Here is a 19,198-nt window from a genome sequence, read left to right on the forward strand (position 1 = left end):
AAATGTAATATAACGCGTTCATTTGGGAGAGAAAAAAATCACTTAGTTGAGTTCGATTTTGACATAAAAAGGAAAATTGGAATACAACACAAACATACAATAAATCAGAAACACACATGTGCATACAAAGGAATGTCATTGAATATAACACTCTTATATTTTTTAATAAAAAGGTAGATTAAAGCGGCTATTTAGAAAAATAAAAAATATCGAGACTGGGACCGGCTTTTAGCACTGTTTTTACTTCTCGGTCCCACCGGTCCCGGAGTTTTCACATTTTATCTTACGAAAGACGACAATAATATTATCAATCAACTATCAGAATGCAGGCATGATATGTCACATCTAAATTAACGAGAAATTGGGGCTAAAATATTCTGATGTATTCTGTTTTCATCGAATAAAAAAATCTGGGATTGGAACCGAAGACCGGGTTTTAGTCACGGGACCGAGACCGAAGACCGGGACCGAGACCGGGTTTTAGTCAGTACCATTTTTTAGAGAGAGAAAAATAATGCAAATCTATTTTCGCTTGGATTACATATGGAGAAGAGTGACCATCTTACTTCTGAGAATTAGGAAATAAACATCAAACTGGAGCAGGATTCCGATACTGAGGTTGATGCTACACGTGTTTCTACAGTCTCGTTTAGAGTCAGTATTTCTCAAATTCTATGGTTGTTTTACTGATCTTTGTTCGTTATCTTCAACTTTTCATTATATGATAGGTGAGTATTTACAAAACAAACGTCTTTAAAAAGACGATCTAACCCGCTGATAAAATGTTCTATTATATTACTTTCACCATATCCATTATTGTCTGTTTGTTTTACTGATAGTATACATTGTACGCTTGTGATATGAAAGTTACATGACTAATATCCTAGTCATTTGTAATATTAAAAGTGTACAATAGAGAAAACAATATATCGGCGGACATATTTCAGATCTGTGTCCCATTAATTTTGAATCTTGTCGTCATATCAATTGTAACACAATAGTTGTGTTTTCTCTTCATGACTTTCACACTTCACAGTACGTGTGTGTTTTGACACGAACATCCATTAAAATGAAAAAAGATACGGACAACATCTGCTTAGCTTTATCATTCCATTTTGACATTCTGATGTTCCTTTGATGGTGGATTTTGATTTATTCGGGAGTTAAATTAACTTTAGGTAACGATTATAATTATAATGGATACTTATTCACGTGAAAAGTGATGGTTATATTTAAATGTCTACATATTTTGATGTCCCTTTCAGCATTTTTCACGTAATTTGAGATTGTATCAGCTTTAGATGCAGTGCCACCTATCTAGACCTACATATATATATCACATTTAGCCCACATCAGTGAGGGATCATTACTGTGCCTACATCTGCCGCAACAACACCGTCGGTCACCCACGGGTCCTTCTCATTGATTCTCTCTATCATTTGAGGGGACGTGTGCAGACTCAAAACCGTGGTTTGCGATGATGCCACAACAACCTATGTTTTAGGGACTCATCGAAAAGACCCGTGACTCTCACTTCTATAGATCGTGGATTTGGTAAAAGACCAGTTTATACGTTCGTGTTTAGACGGACGGTATCTGCAAGTATGTGCGTTCTACCGTCCGTGGACGGTGTCTGCAAGTCTGTGCGTTCTACCGTCCGTGGACGGTGTCTGCAAGTCTGTGCGTTCTACCGTCTGTTCGTTCAGGTTTTTTTGTTTCTGGTTTCATTTATCAAGGTTTATAGGATATAGATAACAAGATTATCGAATATAAATACCAAGATTATCAAGTACGGATAACAAGAGTATCGAATATGAATAACAACATTATCGGCTATAAATAACAAGAACATCGAATATATATCAAGTTTTGTCGCATATAAATAAAAATGTTCGCATATAAATAACAAAAATAATCGATTATAAGTCAAATTGTTCGCATATGAATAGCTACATGTATACCATTGAACTCACACATTTAAATTAAGATTTTCGCATAAATGAATGCAGTGGATTTTGTTGGCAAAGTGGGGGTGGTGTTTGCCAGAATTGCAGGGAATTAAAAACGTATCGAATTTGATGTTACGTCACGAAAGTGATTCGTCAGCAGCTAAATTGTATTGATGAAAGATCAGTATTTATGTACTGATTACTCAGAATGGCCTAGCATTATCAACATAGTTTTCTGGATTTGAAATTTTCAGACATAATCCAAAACACATGTACTGTCAGTTTGTTACGATGCTTTTAAATTAGTGATCTCCGTACTACACATTGTTTGCAGATACACTAATTGCGAGTACATGTGCATACAACAAAGACTTATCTCTGACATTGAGGTGTAGCTTTGTTTCCTCGCTTTCGTAATAAAGCGAGTAACAGGCAAATTATGCTAAACTGTACATAATCTTTATTCGAAATAACTTTATTTCAGCTAGAACACTACATTGACAAGAACTATGATTTATCAAGGACTGGTTGCTTTATTTATGTTGCTAGCCACAACAGAAATTGCTGCACGGCCTTCTGAAAAGGTAATATTATGGTCAATGTTCAAAAGATGAATTTGAAATATCTGACTATATCTCATATACCAGTCTTGTATAGTAAGAATTTCCCCTAAAAGTTCCCCAGAATTTTTTCTCAAGCTTAAGGATTCTCCTTACGGAAACTGCATTCTAGGGTCGGTTTTGCGAGGAGGGAAACCCTGCTCTAAAATACGCCCCTCTAATAGTGAACCCTGCATCAGATTCATAGGTTTATTTTATTTTACTTCTCTGTATTATAAAAATAATGACTGCAGATTTAATAACAATTTGAACCATTATTTTCAATATATAAATCATCTTATATAACAGATTGATTAATTAATTATGCATGTCTATTTTTGATATGGCAACATGAAGTTTATTCTAAGCTTGTATGTACGTATGATAACATGTACCGGTGTACCTATGTTTAAGAAGAAGGAAAATGTATACATTTGTAGAGTTTGATAGGAAGTGATTAGAATTAGATTCCCTTTAAAGGGGCATGGATACGATTTGAGCTAAAAACTTTAAATCTTATTTTCCCATTTGTAATGTTTAGAATGCTTAACTAAGGTATTTCTGGTGGCCATCAAAATTGGAATGTCATTTGTCGAGGTACATGGGAGATACAGAGCTCACAATGCTTTGTTATGTAAACTAGGCTTGTGTCATGTTTTTGTTTACCTTGAAAAAAAAAAACCCACTGCAGCTATTGGTCTTAATTATAGTATTTCATTTTGATAATTTTGAAGATATAAGATCTTATGTCATTTAATTTTATTGAAATGTGTTTTATTCCTCATTTTACTCTTGTAAAGCGCCTTAGAGTAATTTGTTTCATACATTGTATAAGACGATATACAAATTTTATTATCATTATTTCAAGTTTCAAGTTTTATTTTTCTCATTCGCTGTTAACACAACATAGAGAACATATCAAACAAGCATTCAAAACGATATTCTCGCATGCACAAGTAATTTATTTAAATATATATCACAATCTTGATAATAAACTAGTATAATAATAGACTTTATTTACATGGGTTAGACATACTAGTGAAAGTTTCATTTAAAGCAGATTTTTTTTAATTTACAAGTTCATTCTAAACACAATTAGATAGTTTCTAGTTGTGTGACATATTTCATTTTGTTTTAAACTTGCTATTTTCTACAAAGCAATATATATATATAAATAAAAACATGGCATGAACCTTGTTTACATAACAAAGAACTGTGAGTAATGTATCTCATTTGTAACTCAACAACTGATTTTCAAATTTTGGTTGACCATTGGAAGTACTTTAGCTACGCATTGTAAAAAACAAACAAACTGGAATTTCTTTTTTAAAAAGAACCAGAGCCACAAAGTACTAAAATTGGCCCTTTCGCCAAAATAAATGAGACTTTCACAATTGATGCTCTAGGATTTATAGGTTATAGAACAATTTATTTTATAACTATATCTTTTCTAGTTTTCGTTTTACAGTCGTTTAAACTTTGTGTTGTTTTTCAACAGAAAAGCTATATAACGTCATGGTGTTGACGTTATGAGAATCACAGTGTAATACACAAAAAATGGACGTATAGGTTAATATATATTTTTTGGGCTTATTCTGGTTGTAAATCACAATTGTTAAAATTTTCCCCGCTATATTGGACATAATTGAAAAATCGTGATCAAAAATTAAAATTCCTTTCAGTGAAAAGACCACAGCAAATAGTATACTCTTTATTCACGGGTTGCGTCATCAAATCTCAAAACGAGGCTCGGAACGCAAACAAGATGGCGAGTAACACAAGTACATGCAGTACCGGTACGGCTTATCACTGTTGTGTCCCGCTTTGCAACAACGATTCCCGTTATGACCTCAAGAGGGAATTGTCCTTCCACAAATTCCCATCGGATAAGATCAAAAGGAAGGAATGGATTATTAAAATTCGGAGGGATATAGGGGAAAACTTCAGAGTGAGTAGTTATGTACATGTATACACAGGAATCGATAATTTTGTGTGCAATAATATAAGAAGGTGTCAATACCATATCACCCCCGAATAAAAATGTCTGTTCAAATTCCTTAGTTTAACAAGAACTACCTATAAGTATTGTTTCATTAATCTTCATTTTAACTGTTGAATAAACATTTGAGGGGATGAGTTGGTGATGTTTTCATAACAATAACAGGCACACTGGTCATCTCTGGTCCCAGTCTGTGCTTATTAACACCTGTCAACTTTGCTTCCTGTGCTCAGGTACTGTCCAGCTACCTTTTATTCTTAATCTGCCCAGTTACATGTATTAAGAGGTCTGTCTCCAATCGTCAAGCTATGCTATAGAACTGTGACCCTCTGATAGGTACTGAAGATATTTCGGTCAGTTTCAGCAAACCAAATATATTAAATTTATGAAATTACATTTGATTATCTAATGAAAAATATTAATCAACAATTGATCCATATAATAAAAAGACTTAATTTATCTTTGCAAGAAATGTACAAAAATATGAAAATGGACAGTTTAAATCACAATTGACCAGTATTGACCACTTGGGGAGTATTGGCCGGGACGGTTAAAACCGGGGGCCCAACCCTGGTTAAAAACCTTAAAAACCTGTGCATGTTTATTTTAAAGATATACGAATTAGTCTCCTTAACACGCTTTCTCAAGTTTTTGTACATATTTATGTATATTTCACTGTATTTAGTTGTAGGTACCTACATGTATATATATTCCTCTGACGTTACATGTATTGATTCATGAAAATTCTGTATTGTACCTAAATAAATGTATCATTTTCATTGTGGTTTGAGCAAATAAAATTAATGAATGAATGAAGGTAAATCTCCTGCTCTGTACATTGCAGCACCTGTCACCCAATTCCTAATTTAAATCACTGTTTATTTAATGTCCAGCAACTCTGTCCAGGTACATGCATGATAGTTCTTTATTATCCATGAGTTATATGACTCACCAGATTCAAAAACAGAATAACATAAATATGATATTTATAAACAAACATCACACAGGAGAGTATACATAAATAGAACAAAAGCTATATTAAGCATCTCTTTTTAAACATGCTAATTACAAGTATTTACCTAAATTAATCAATTCTTTGATATGTTTAACACTTAGTAATTGAACCAGTTTGAAGGTACTTGGTCTTTATAACAATTTCATTATATATATATATATATATATATATATTAGGTCACCTGAGATTATTCAAGTGACCTATTGCATATTGGTTGTCGTCCGTCGTCGTGCGGTAACAGTTGAACATTTTTAACTTCTCGATAACTACTAGTCCAATTCTTTTCAAATTTGGCATATATTGAATCATTTTTGGGACAAGGGGGACATAAACTGTGAATTTCAGGACTCCAGCAGCCCCGGAGTCTTTGGTGCGGGACAAAAACTGCCCAAAATTGACCAATTTTCAAAAATCTAACATCAATATTTCTGTGACTTCACCCAGAAAACATTTCACTCCAAGTATTGAGCACCAATAATTTGTCACCCATGCCCCCAAAAGTGCCCATGTTGTTACAAGCACCCCAAAAATGTTTACGAGCACCTCCAAATAAGGTGTGATTATATGGAATAAAAAGATTTATGTTTATTGCAATTTTGATTTAGATAATATCTTAAATGACCAAATTTAAAACACAAAATTGGTCAATACTCGACAGCATATAATTTACAGGTTCTAGTGCTACTATGTATATTGTTCTTTCCTTAGATATCAGATGCAACAAGGGTTTGTTCAGCCCACTTTCTTCCAACTGAAGTACGGCGGTCATTGAATGGAATACGGTCTTTAAAACCAGGGAGTGTACCAAACATATTTGTTTGGAATTCACCAGTTAAACGGATCAGGCCACTTAGAAGATCATTGAAAAACATGTAAGTTAACAAATGTTTAGATTTATATAAGATCAGTGAAAAACTTTTAAATTGACTTAAAACTGTTTATAAATTGTTTACTCATCAGTAGAGGGCCCCATTGATGGGTTTTTAGACAACCTCACAAAGTTATACAATTGAAGCTTGAATTGAATTAAAACTGGGCCAAAATAAAGGCCTTTTTTGTTTGGAATTACCTTTTGCTTCATTGAAATAATACCCGCTTAAAAATATTAACAAAATGGCTTTTAATATATTTTATTCAGTTTAACAAGCTTAATATTTTTGATAATGAATTCACTGTTTATTGAAATTTCTACTATAAATTTTTACTTAAAAAGTTTAATTTAAAAAAAAATATACTCTAACCCCACCCCTCAGTCTGAAATCCATAAGGTGGCAATTTCAAATAAAAAAAATAAAGGTTGGCATTAACACCAACACCCCCTCCATATATTTACGTATGCGATATTAAAGAAAAATACATTTTTAATTCTTTGTATCAATGTTCTGCTTTTTGAAAAAAAATTTGTACTTGTTAATGAGGAGTCCTCATCCCTCACTGTTTGGTCGGGACTAATTGTTTCTGATGCTCTTTGGCATTTAAAAAAAATGAATTTTCAACATTTACATTTAGGTCACCAGTACGATCTGCAGAGGATAACAATTGCAGTATTGAGGAAGAGCCAGAATTATCGTCTTGTTTTGTGGATCAGACTGGATTAACACCACCTGTCTCAAATGACCATGATTACAGTGTCCATACTACAACCAAGGACCAACTTCAGGCAGCCCAAGAGGAAATTAAGGATTTACAGGAAAAGCTTGTAGCAGTAGAAAGGAGACTTTTTTCTGTAGAACGATTCACCACAGATCCCCAGTTGATTAACTTTTACACTGGTTTTAAAAATTATGAAACCTTAAAATGTTTGTTTATTGCTCTTCAGCCAACAGCAGAAACAATGATCAGGTGGACGCAAATGCAGAGACATTCCTCAAATGTGGAAAACATGAAGTTAAATGCTATCCGTAATGAAGCATTGCCACTAATTGATCAGTTTTTTATGTTCCTATGTAGAGTTCGTCAGGGTTTTCCAGAATAGGACTTGGCTGTTAGATTTAACATATCTCAGTCTTCAGTGAGTAGAATTTTAATAAATTGGGCAAATTATTTGTATACAATGCTTGGTAGTTTACCTTTATGGCCACCTCGTTGTGTGGTTGACAGTAACATGCCAAAATGTTTTCAAGAAACTTATCCTCATGTTAGAGTGATTTTGGACTGTACAGAAATTAAAGTTCAAACTCCTAGCTCAAAAGTATTAAATTCTGAAATGTACTCGAATTATAAAAGTCACACAACATTTAAAAGCTTAATTGGGATTACACCTTGTGGTGCTGTTGCATTTATTAGTTCAATGTACACAGGTAACATTAGTGATAAAGCTATTACTGCATTGTCAGGAATTTTGGATTTGTTGGAGCCTAATGACCAAGTCATGGCTGATAAAGGGTTTTTGATTGAGGACTTATTAGAGAAAAAACAAGCTTCTTTGGTAATACCTCCTTTTCTTGGTGAAAAGGGTAAATTTTCTGCTTTGGAGGTAGCACTTACGCATGAAATAGCACGCCTTCGTATTCATGTTGAAAGAGCTATAAGGCGGATAAAAGAATATCATATATTTGATGGTGTCATTCCTCTTAATTTAGCTTCATCCATTAATCAGATATGGACTGTTTGTGCAATACTAACAAATTTCAGAGGACCTCTATTCTAGTTAAATGTGATTACGTGCACTAGGAATCTTATTAATGAAAGGTGAAGATAACGAACAGTGATCAATCTCACAACTCCAATAATACTGTTTAATTTTTGACCGAGTTGCACACGTGCATCTGTCTTATAGTATGGTGAATGGCGGGTGGGCTTCCCTGTAATAGGTATCTACTTTGTGCAATCAACTCCTCTCACAGCTTTTACTTGACATTTTTCAGACCTTGTACATTATAGCTGTTATAAAAACATTGAATATATACATGTGAAATTCTAAAGTACCTGGGTTTAAAAAAAAATACATTTAATATGTCATTTTTACAGAGTGTTTTATAGAGATGTCTCTATGATGTCTTCAATGAGTATTGTCAATTTGTTATCAGTACAATTATAAACTTATGATTGTATAGCAGTACACGTTTTCAGTGCACATACATTTACATGTGTACAACTTATTCATGTGATATAAAATAAATATTTGAAGAAATAAAAAGTTTTTATTTATGAGTAGATTACATCGAGGCAAATTTGAATTTTATGTTGATAAGCAATGACCATTATAATTACGAAAATTACAGAGGTATATATTTATTGGAATACAGTGTACTATAGCAAGTTGTCTCATGATATATATTCCTCAGCCTTGCTGAAATTAAATTACATATACCAATTATAGAGGTAAAAGCAATTCTGGCAACATCAAGATTACAAAAATCACTATGAAGTATTGTATACTGTTATGTTCAATAAATTCTGAGCAGCAATTACTGACATCGATGTTAAGTAATAAATGCATTTACATCATTCTGAGAATTTCGGGCAAGAAATAATTAAAGTAAAATCTGTCCAGAGACAACTTGATTTCTTCCCACTTCTCTTCATTAAAGTTTATTCTCTCTTTATGGTAATCCTGTCTACATTTCACAAAAAAGTCGCACCAATGGAGCCCAGTAAGTGCCATCTGTCCCATCACTTGGTAGTAATATTGATGAGAATGCTTGAGTTTGTATGTCCCATCATTGGTCCTTTTAAGGTACGCGCATTCTTGAAAAGAATCTTTGTCCGGACATTTGATCTCTAGAAGTCCATACTGTGATGCAGAATTTGGGTCATATATTTTTCTATCTGGTGATGCTCCAAGATGCGGAGAACTTGGGTTTATAACAAAGCCACACAAGTACACATTATTTCCAGTTATATCGGAATATAATTTTGCTGCTTCAGGTTCATTTTGCAAGCCAAATTTCATAGCAACAGTCTGTATATTTTTGGATTTTAAAAGACGCACAGCTAACTTCTCATGATCTGCCCTCCTTGCACATATGTCCTTAAACATTGTTGAGGTCATCCTATGCCGACGAATGTTGTGCCATAACTTAGTGACACTCTGCAATCGCGTTTGTTCCTCCAATTCCAACGCATGAGGACGATCAATGTGCATGCCCATGAAAACATCATGTTCTGCATTGTTCAACACTCTGTTATAATGACGAGGCTGTTCTGGAAGTAATAAATCAGGGAATTCTTGCTGTTCATTGTGGTTTATTATATCATCAACAGAGGTATGTGGTTTTTGTTGATAAGAAAGCACAGATCCTTTGGGTACTGGTCCAAACTTAGATAGAGACTCTGTTTCACTTGAACTGTCGGTAGATAAAATGCGTAAAATATGTGCATCGCTCTTCATGGCTGTGAGCTGCTCAAGTAATGTCGTCTTAAACTGTACACACGGAATCGTTTTAACCGGACAGTATATGTTTGGAAGGACACCTTCAGTGACCCGCCTTTTCTTCTTAGGTGGTTGCTTTTTAGGATTCACCTGTAAAATTATGGAGGGAACATATGAAATTTATCAAAGAACAACAATTTATCTGTTTATTTAGGCATTAGTTTTCAAAATTGTTTGTTTGACCTTTACAGACTCAGTATTGAATGTAGAGAAAATAGGGGGTTTTCTTTTAATATCTCAGCATCACATATAGTATACGTATATATATGTATATATATATATATATATATATATATATATATATAGTTATTTACATCTGCAATCTTAATTTTAATAACAATCACCATTCACCAAGACAGCTCATATTATAATTATGTAGACTTGGATTCAATGGTCCAGTATTTGCAGGTGTGGAGTGTAAACAGGTAATTTTTAAATGAAAAAAGAATTTGGAGATGATTATAGTTTCAAGTCTGGTTGTCGTATCCCCCCCCCCCCCCCCTTTCAGTGGACAAGACTAAGAAATCCTTCATGCAAATAAATTTGAATCATAAAAAAAATACCTTGCATATTTCTAAACTATGTACTGGTTTTGGTTCCAAACCCTCGATTCTCTGGGGAACATGCCAGTCTGCGGTAAAGACGTTTTACTTTGCATTGGTGGTACAGCCTTCAGACCAAGTCTATATAATAAGTATATAAAAAGCCAAATTATTTTGTTGAGGATTAGATTTTTAACAAGAAGTTCATGGGTCACATAGCTCATACAAGTCATCTTGGCCCTGCTGTTGTACAGCTATTGTGATTTTTTTTTTTTAAATCTGGTACCAAAAGAAAGGTTTTGTCACGTTGGATGTATACACAAAATAAAAAAAGATTTATCACTCACAATTCAGAAGTTAAGAGAAAAGTTAAAGTTTTAAAATTTGGTTCAAACTCCTAGGCAAAGGTCACATGGTCAAACATCATCTTGCCTATGTAAGCTGTAAAGTTTGCATATCCTCATAGGAATAAAAAAAGGTGTTATATATCAAGCATGGATTAGGCATAAACTTTATGCAAATTATGCAACTTAACTAAACCGGATTAAATAGTAATCAAACCAATTATGACAATCTCCTGTTTAATCGTGTATTATCGAGTCAGATTGAGAACGCTTGAACCTGCACTACCTGGGGATGCATGCATAATAATATGAGTATTCATGGCCATGCTGTAAGTTTACAGACGGACACCAGACAAAGTGATAAAAAAACCTCACTTGAGCTTTAAGCTCATGTGCACTAAAAACTAAATCTTATGCATTGTTCTGTAGCTTATACGTGTAATAAAAATGGCCTTATTACTAGCTTAATAATTTTTAAAATATCATCATTTGTCTGCAGTATGGCTTCTTTACTTTAGCATTAACTTAAACATGTTTTTCAAGATTTTAGAAATGAAAGTCATTTAGAATATATAATTATGAACTTAAATTATAAATACAGTATGTTTCTTAAAACTGTTAAATTACGAAAAAATAAGAATATAATGTGAGAAATTTGATAATGGATACCTTAAATAGTGGCACAAAAGGTACAATAATCCTACACCATGACTACAGTGCCCATTCCCAGCTTTACATTCACATTGTGAAAGCAATATGTCTGAAGACGTTCGACAAAACTCAACCTGCAAAAGAAAAAATGTTTTTATATAATTTTAATTTTTTTTGTCAATCTGTACTAAAACACATTAGAAATGAACAATAACAATACATCTATCACAATTAACCAATATTTTTCCTGCAGTGTATCAGGGGTTCATGTATATAGCCCCCTAGTTTAAATTCAACATTTGGCTTATTACCATATTACACAAAATATTCATATCATATCATTGAACATCCCTATCTATTTGTGTTTTGTATATAAATATTAGGATCAATAAGCAAACTTTCAAAAGGGAAAAAATAATAAATCAATTACAATTGAAAATGAAATGACCATCGGCATTTTAATTTAATGGCATGTCAAAATAAGCAAATATCACAAATTTTTATATGTATTTTTCAAGTAAATTGAAAAATGGTTGACTATTCTGCAATTATTTGAAACTTATCATTCATGACTGCTGGACATGTTTTGAATAATTCAAATAATTTTTTTCCCTTTAAAACATACCTCTGGTCTGCAATAGTGAAACAAAGAAACACACATACACAAAACTACCCCCTCCCTTTCCAAAAAACAAACAAACAAATACTTAAAATCAATGTGAACTAAATGAAACAACCAACAATTAAACTATTGAACTAGCGAACCATTAACTTATATGGTGGATTATTTTTTTTCATCGATGGGAATGCCTTGGCCCTGACACGCACTACATCCTCACATGTTTGTACTAAAGCAAGAGACAAAATGATATAAAATCCTAATTCTCCACTGATTTTATACTCCATTACTCGATATCTTAAGCAAGTAAGATACAATGAATATATACTATACATGTAGCATAATTATAGGAAAAGTAATTCCAGCTAAATTCTTATTTCCTGATAAACAGCTGATATATAGAGGAAATTCGGTCGAAATCAGCAACAAATAAAAGTGTATTTAGAACTTTAAAATCATAATCCACGAATATTCATAGTCACTTAGCTGCTATTTTCCCATACTGTTTTATCTATGAAATTTAAAAAAAACCCATCCAACTACCAAATACCGTTTAATATTGTCAGCGTTGTATAGTCATAGTGACACTGTCCACAGAGCTATACTTACTTTCGACTTCATGTATAAAACTTTCTATAAAGTTGCCGTAACTCTTCTGTTGTTTGGATCTAGGGATTTTGGCAGTCTCATTTGCCCACTTCTCCACTTTATCCTGAGTAATATGAGGGACATGTTGAAGGTTTTTACTCCAAGCTGACTTAGTGCTGATAGTGCTGGATTCCATTGTTTGCGTTCCGAGCCTCGTTTTCGATTCGAAATGGCCGCGGTGTGAATAACGAGTATTGTTTTACCGTCTATCTCAAAGACGAGTTTATATTTTCAAGTTGCATATATCTATTCGTATCAATTTCCATTAAAATTGATATTAATTGACGATAAAAAAAGAGAGACCACTGTATAATTTTGGCTAAACTTGAGTAATTATAGTAGCTAATAAGAAAATTGGATTTTTTGAACATCCACCTCGTAAACTAAAATTTTGAAAATAAAACACAGTGGACCTTTAAAATTGTCGGCACCTCTGAAGTCTTAATTTTCTGAGCGAGGTAGACCTTTACCTAAAAAAGATAATAAATACTAAGCGAAATATTAGTGGGTGAAAATTAAAACGTATAAAATGGCGACTTGTATATATTCATACATTTAATGATATATATTATTGTAAATTTAGAATAGTAATTTTTAAAAAAATGTACCTTCACTGTCTATCTTTAAAGAATTATCATACTGATTTGATAACTTATTTAAATTGTTTACATGTTGGAGTTTGCTATTCGAAACAATTCATCTTAATTACTCTTAACTTATGACGTGCGTTATGTATTAATTTTTCACGTTTATATGTTTGAAGCAGATAAATTGTTTTTAAAACCCCCAGGAATAGAGTGGGCAGTGTCGCTAAATGGATTTTAATTATCTCTAAATAGAAACCTCAACATGTTTGTAAATCGGGATTATTTCTTATATATATATATATATCAAAATATTGATACATATCCGTATGCAGACTTCCCCGCAGACGTTCACACCTTTATGAAACGCCCAAATTCTCGACATCCCGTACGTGTTAGTCGGCACATTGTTTCACAGCACGAGCAGCACGAATTCACCAAATAAGAGACTTTCAGGATCATTTGACTTTAAAAATGAACAAACGTTTGATAGCTAGGCACGTAACATCGGTTTAAAAAAGAGAGGGGGCAGTCCTAACTTGCGCCAGCCGAATAATTTAACACGGAAAAAAGGGAAATTAAATATATCAGAATGAAGTGGAATGGTTAATAATAAGAAAAATATTGTTCATTTTAAGATTTGATTAAACTTCCCGTACCTGTATACAATTACAGATCTCTCGCTCTCTCGATCGATCGATCGAAGTTATAGATTCAGTACAGTTGTATAGTGTGTATGAATAGAAGCAACTAAAATGCAAATCGTCAAATCATTTTGTCTGTAATTTTTTTGTGTAAACTAGTTCCATTTGACACCGAGATTTCAAAATATCCTTACAGCAGACTTGCATGGGTCCATGTGGCGATCTATCCACTGCACACTTAAAGAAACTGAATTCGGGAGGGGGATTGGGACAGTTTGAGTGGATGAAGACCACCACCCACCACCGCCACCACACACATGTACACAATTTAAGGTTTTGAAGATTGGACAATTTAAGCACAATTTCCTGTTGCTATTGTAGGCTGGATTCTTAAATTAAGATACATTTATTGGCAAAACACATGTCCAGTTTATAAATTGGCAAAACATATATAATATAGCATTCAGCTCGTCTGTCATAACTTAATTTTACTTGTATCACGCAATTTGACTTGTTGAGCACGCTGAAAAAAAAATTGTTTATATTGGATAAATGTAACTTGGTATGGGGACACACCTCCTTGACAACCAAGACGCCACTACTTTTCCTTTTCTAATTTTACATTGGACAATGGAACACTGATACGTTGATAGGCCTTCGAACTAGGCCTATGAAATAGAAAATCAACGAAATTAAACATGCACAATAAATACTGTATTGTCTTACCCCCCCCTCCCCTAAAAAAACAAAAAAAGACCACAAGAAAAACGCAGTCTTTAAATTGTTTACAAATAAAGTTACATAAAAATAAAAAACAAAAAATAACTCTTGACATGTACGACGATAGCATATGTGGAAAAAAAACAACAACCGGTAAATCGAGTATTTTCATATGGGGGTTATACTTGATCCACCTATCGAACCATAAAATGCGTCATGAATGTCTTACAACAGATGACGTCATGTCTCATCGATAACATGTGGATTGCTATCTATGAATTGCTTACATAATTTACTGGCGCAATGCTGCATGTTATGGTAAGTCATATTGTAGTTTAAATCTCTGTTATTTTGAATTCCCTTTTGCCTGACCAGGTCATGCTAATATTAAGTCCGAAACTTTGATGTACTGTAAATCAAAGAAGGACTCGCTAACAATGTACGTAAAGTTAGGTTAAATAAAACAGTTATTTCGAATGTTGACAGTCTAAAGCTGCGTAGTAACAATTTTGTAAAATAAATAAAGCAAACATTAGTCGATATGATATCAGATATGATATCAGTACCATACAAGAATACTTGCGTGAAGCCTGAATATTTTCCGATATATCCCAAAGTGACAGATGACACCATGTACATTTCATGTACATTTCAGTCACTAGGCCTAACAGTTTCGGTAACTCGTTTCGTTCAATGATAATGTTTATGATAATAATGTAAAACTACCAAAATTGTACACAGTTTTTAAGTAACGATGCAATGAAGATGCTTTGTGAACGATTTTAGAAGATGAAAACAACTAGGTATTGAAAATGAACATCTATAACCTAGTAAAAGGGCAAAACAAGCCGCAACCGAAAACTATTATTAGGTGAGGGAATTTCCCTTGCTTTAAAAATAAATACCGAACTAAAATGACCTATATACACGACACGAAATAAAAAAACGTAGTTTCTTTCTCCATAAGATACTTAAATCAGCCATATTATCTGTAAAATTCAAGTTTACCATCACCAGCGCATTACAACCGTGATATTTTTCAGCTATCCGGAATATCGTTTTTCGAAAAATAAAAACAGTGGTCATAGCTCGCCCTAAACTATTTTTGCATTTATGGTCAATTGAAAAGGTGTATATTATAAAAATACTTTAAATAGTTTGGGCGAGATGAAACCAGTATGACAAAACCTTTACAAAATAACCAGTTTTTGGTGGAAAATGACAAAAATACGGTACCATATCCGGTTCTAGTATGTATACAGCTTTAGTTGTGCTCATATCTTTAAAATCTAACATGTTTTTTTAAGCCCCGGATTCTGATACATATTTATAACACCAATACTCCTGTTCAACACTTACTTTCATTTTTATATATTTTAAGGGCCGTAATATGGGGTTTGTGAATCAGGTTCTTTTCAGATCAAATAGTGTCCACGCCCCTTTACGATACTCTCTTAGATATATCATATAACATGTACATAAACCATGCAAAACCATCTTAGACATATTGTAAACGTAGGATAAGACGACTTAAGGGGGGTTAAGTCAGGATTTACGCCTACGGTTACGAACTTTAGCAAATATATGTCCAGAATGGGAATTCGGCTTTCAATGTTTTAAAAATGTTTTGAATGATATAAAAAGGAATTCATTTTAAGATTTTTCACAATACTTACTCTGTTTGAAATTACTTAAGGAATAGAAAAATTGGAGGGACCAAAATTATTTGTCAGTCTTTTGATAATTTGATATATTTTACAGTATGTTCTCAATCACATTGATGTGAGAATCAAATTGTAAAATTACTGAAAAGTAACATAGGACATTAATTGTATTTATCCGTCATGACAATTAATGAATTTAATCATTCTAAAAGTTAAATTACGAGATTATGAGATGTCAAAATGAATTATAATTATCAGAATTATAATTAATACCTATGAAATATCTCAAAATATATTGTAGGAAAGGGATATTGAAGTGCGTGACAGGAAGTCATTGGGTTCTGGAGATTATAGTATGTTACGATATGTTGTTGAAAAATTGTTCTCCTTAAAGTCAATTGTGGAAGGACTGGAGAAACGCACAAAAGGAATGACTCGTGCCATGAACTCCCAAAGAAAACAGATTGAGTCGCTAAGAAACCGTACGTATCCTTAGATCTCGTTTAGTCTGGTAAACCGATATCTCCCTCATCACAATGTATCCGCTCACAATATATCCATATGCTGAGTATTTTTGTATGAAGTTAAATTTGTTTGCAATTTGACTCCGTGATAGAAGGCGTTTTGAATTTTTTGCGTAACTGATATTTTTGTTTAATCGCAAAAACACTGTACGTGTTAGGGCTGCACATTTATCCAGAGAGTACCAACAGTACCCAAGTCTTCCGGACCTCTCGGACAATATTTAGTTTTTCCGCGCTTTCCGGAAGGGCCCGGGACGTTGTTGAGAATTACTGTACGTAGAATAAACCATTTTGCTCAACAACGGATTTTGGAACATAAAATGTAGGTTTTTGTTTGTTTTTTTTGTTTTTTTTTTTTTGTTTTTTTTTTTTTACTTTTCAAAACTTCATTTTTAGCAAGGAATTCAATTTTGGGCATATTTTTGTGACCCCCACCCCCCACCCCGTTATAGTGATTTTACCGATCGTTAACGCGATCGTATATACGATATACTGTACGTCTTCGGCGGCACACATTCTAGCCCGCTAATTGGGGGATCGGTAGACCATAAGTGTTCCTAAGTCGTAGGTCAACATAACCATATTGCATGCAGACGTAAACTATTTTGCATACAGGGGACAGAAATATACCACCATATGCAGCTAATGGACATTTTACATTTGAATAACATCAAGAGGGTTCGAATGTCCTCTCCGCTCAATGGTACCATATTTATCATTTGTATTCTTTTCTTACAGGGAAAGAAACAAGGTGTAAGTATATCACTTTTAGTGTGATTTGGGTGTAAAGAGTTGGACTTTCTTGTACAGTGATGAATAAGCTTTCTTGTTATTCTTTTTGAATCGTCCCTGATCTGACGTCCGTATTTCGTGGAATCGTTGTAGGCGAAACAGGCATGGTTAGTCAACACCACATGAAAGCCAAATGGCCGTACACTCAAGAAGTCAAATTTAAGAAAACTTTCCTTGAAGTACCAGCCGTCACCTATGGATTAACTGCCTTAGATGCGGGAGTGATAAAAAACATACGAATCCAAGTATATATACAAAATCTAACCACCAAAGGCCTTCGTTTCGTACTCCGTTCTTGGGCAGACACGACCTTGTACGGAGCTACAATTAGGTGGATGGCCTGTGCTCCGAGTGCATAAATTCTGTTAAATGTCACGTGAATCACAGAACGTGTACACACCAGCATGTCAAGTAAATTTGGTATGCACTATCTTTCATCTTGTTATTCATGCTTTCCTTATTCTATACTATCGATGTAATTTTACCTTATCGGCGGCTTTCAGAAGAAAGGGTTACCAGAAATGAGTCTATGGAAGTCTAGTGAAGTCACATTACAAGTATGAAAAGAAAATTCAAAAGAATAAGTCATGATAACGAGATGGAAATTCAAAAAACGAGATACAAAGTAGTAAAAAAGAGATGAAAAGTCAAAATAACTAGATACGAAGTAGTAAAAAAAACAAGTGATGAAATTTTAAAATAATGCGATACAAAATAGTGAAAAGGAGATGAAAAGTCAAAACAACGAGATACGTAGTACAAAAGAGATGAACCGTCAAAATAATGCAATACGAAGTAGAAAACAAAAGTTATGAAAAGTCAAAATAAACAGATACGAAATAGTAAAAATAAGAGATGAACATTCAAAATAACGAGATACGAAGTAGTAAAAAATAAATGAAAAGTCAAAATAACGAGATACGAAGTAGTAAAAAAAAGTTATGAAAAGTCAAAATAAACAGATACGAAATAGTAAAAATAAGAGATGAACATTCAAAATAACGAGATACGAAGTAGTAAAAAATAAATGAAAAGTCAAAATAACGAGATACGAAGTAGTAAAAAAATAAATGAAAAGTCAAAATAGCGAGATACGAAGTAGTAAAATAGAGATGAAAAGGGAAAATAACAAGATACGAAGTAAGAAAAAAAGGAGACGAATTGTCAAAATAACGAGATACGAAGGGATTGACCGAAATGCAGTTTGTTTGTGTTACTATAAATAGAATCAACTTGACCTATATTTTGGTCTCACGATTGACTCACTTTAGACCGTTCATCAAAAATATTATCATTTTTGGAAAGTTTCCATCCCCCTTCTAGAATATTTTTCTGATCTTGCCTGTTTCTTTCTGAGACAAGCACTTTTAGGTTTCGTCCCCTTTAAAGGTCAAGATTTAAAAGAATAAAACAAATCAGCTTAAATTGTTAATTATCTGATAAAGAATTCTAGTGTGGTATATATAAATAATAATTTGTAGTTCTACTGTGATGTCTTTACTTCAGCTTTAACAGTTCTTCCATTCTCA

The 19,198-nt window shown here is 33.3% G+C and overlaps 3 protein-coding genes across 5 annotated transcripts; 2 read left to right on the forward strand and 1 right to left on the reverse strand.

Moving 5' to 3' along the window:
* Window positions 1-1,066: 1,066 nt before the first annotated feature.
* Window positions 1,067-18,101, forward strand: LOC125682261 (uncharacterized). Its single transcript, XM_048922735.2, has 5 exons — window positions 1,067-1,178; window positions 2,434-2,533; window positions 16,655-16,835; window positions 17,616-17,630; window positions 17,763-18,101. Exons 2-5 carry the CDS (start codon window positions 2,459-2,461, stop codon window positions 18,026-18,028), a joined length of 537 nt encoding a protein of 178 aa, XP_048778692.2. The 5' UTR covers window positions 1,067-1,178; window positions 2,434-2,458; the 3' UTR covers window positions 18,029-18,101.
* On the forward strand, window positions 4,165-8,701 carry LOC125682255 (THAP domain-containing protein 2-like). Its single transcript, XM_048922726.2, has 3 exons — window positions 4,165-4,496; window positions 6,271-6,434; window positions 7,072-8,701. The coding sequence occupies exons 1-3, from the start codon at window positions 4,314-4,316 to the stop codon at window positions 7,535-7,537; spliced, it is 813 nt and encodes a 270-aa protein (XP_048778683.2). The 5' UTR covers window positions 4,165-4,313; the 3' UTR covers window positions 7,538-8,701.
* Window positions 8,686-12,737, reverse strand: LOC125682256 (uncharacterized). Of its 3 annotated transcripts, XM_048922729.2 has the most exons (4): window positions 12,703-12,737; window positions 11,493-11,608; window positions 10,501-10,620; window positions 8,686-10,027 (listed from the first exon to the last, which is right to left on the reverse strand). In XM_048922729.2, the coding sequence occupies exon 4, from the start codon at window positions 9,893-9,895 to the stop codon at window positions 9,005-9,007; it is 891 nt and encodes a 296-aa protein (XP_048778686.2). In that variant the 5' UTR covers window positions 9,896-10,027; window positions 10,501-10,620; window positions 11,493-11,608; window positions 12,703-12,737; the 3' UTR covers window positions 8,686-9,004. The 3 variants fall into 3 exon arrangements, with proteins under 3 accessions (XP_048778686.2, XP_056013369.1, XP_056013368.1); XM_056157394.1 differs by lacking the exon at window positions 10,501-10,620 and having other exon boundaries at window positions 12,703-12,730; XM_056157393.1 differs by lacking the exons at window positions 10,501-10,620; window positions 11,493-11,608; window positions 12,703-12,737 and adding an exon at window positions 10,282-10,302.
* Window positions 18,102-19,198: the final 1,097 nt, after the last annotated feature.

The sequence above is a fragment of the Ostrea edulis genome, chromosome 2 (genome assembly GCF_947568905.1).
Source record: "Ostrea edulis chromosome 2, xbOstEdul1.1, whole genome shotgun sequence".
Taxonomy (NCBI): domain Eukaryota; kingdom Metazoa; phylum Mollusca; class Bivalvia; order Ostreida; family Ostreidae; genus Ostrea; species Ostrea edulis.

What these genes read in the sequence shown, in the direction of transcription:
- LOC125682261 (XM_048922735.2), top strand. Translation starts at nt 2,459, where the DNA reads ATGATTTATCAAGGACTGGTTGCTTTATTTATGTTGCTAGCCACAACA. An exon ending in CTGCACGGCCTTCTGAAAAG is followed by an intron (nt 2,534 to 16,654) that starts GTAATATTATGG and finishes AATATATTGTAG; the next exon opens with GAAAGGGATATTGAAGTGCG.
- LOC125682255 (XM_048922726.2), top strand. Translation starts at nt 4,314, where the DNA reads ATGGCGAGTAACACAAGTACATGCAGTACCGGTACGGCTTATCACTGT. An exon ending in ATATAGGGGAAAACTTCAGA is followed by an intron (nt 4,497 to 6,270) that starts GTGAGTAGTTAT and finishes TTCTTTCCTTAG; the next exon opens with ATATCAGATGCAACAAGGGT. An exon ending in AGAAGATCATTGAAAAACAT is followed by an intron (nt 6,435 to 7,071) that starts GTAAGTTAACAA and finishes ATTTACATTTAG; the next exon opens with GTCACCAGTACGATCTGCAG.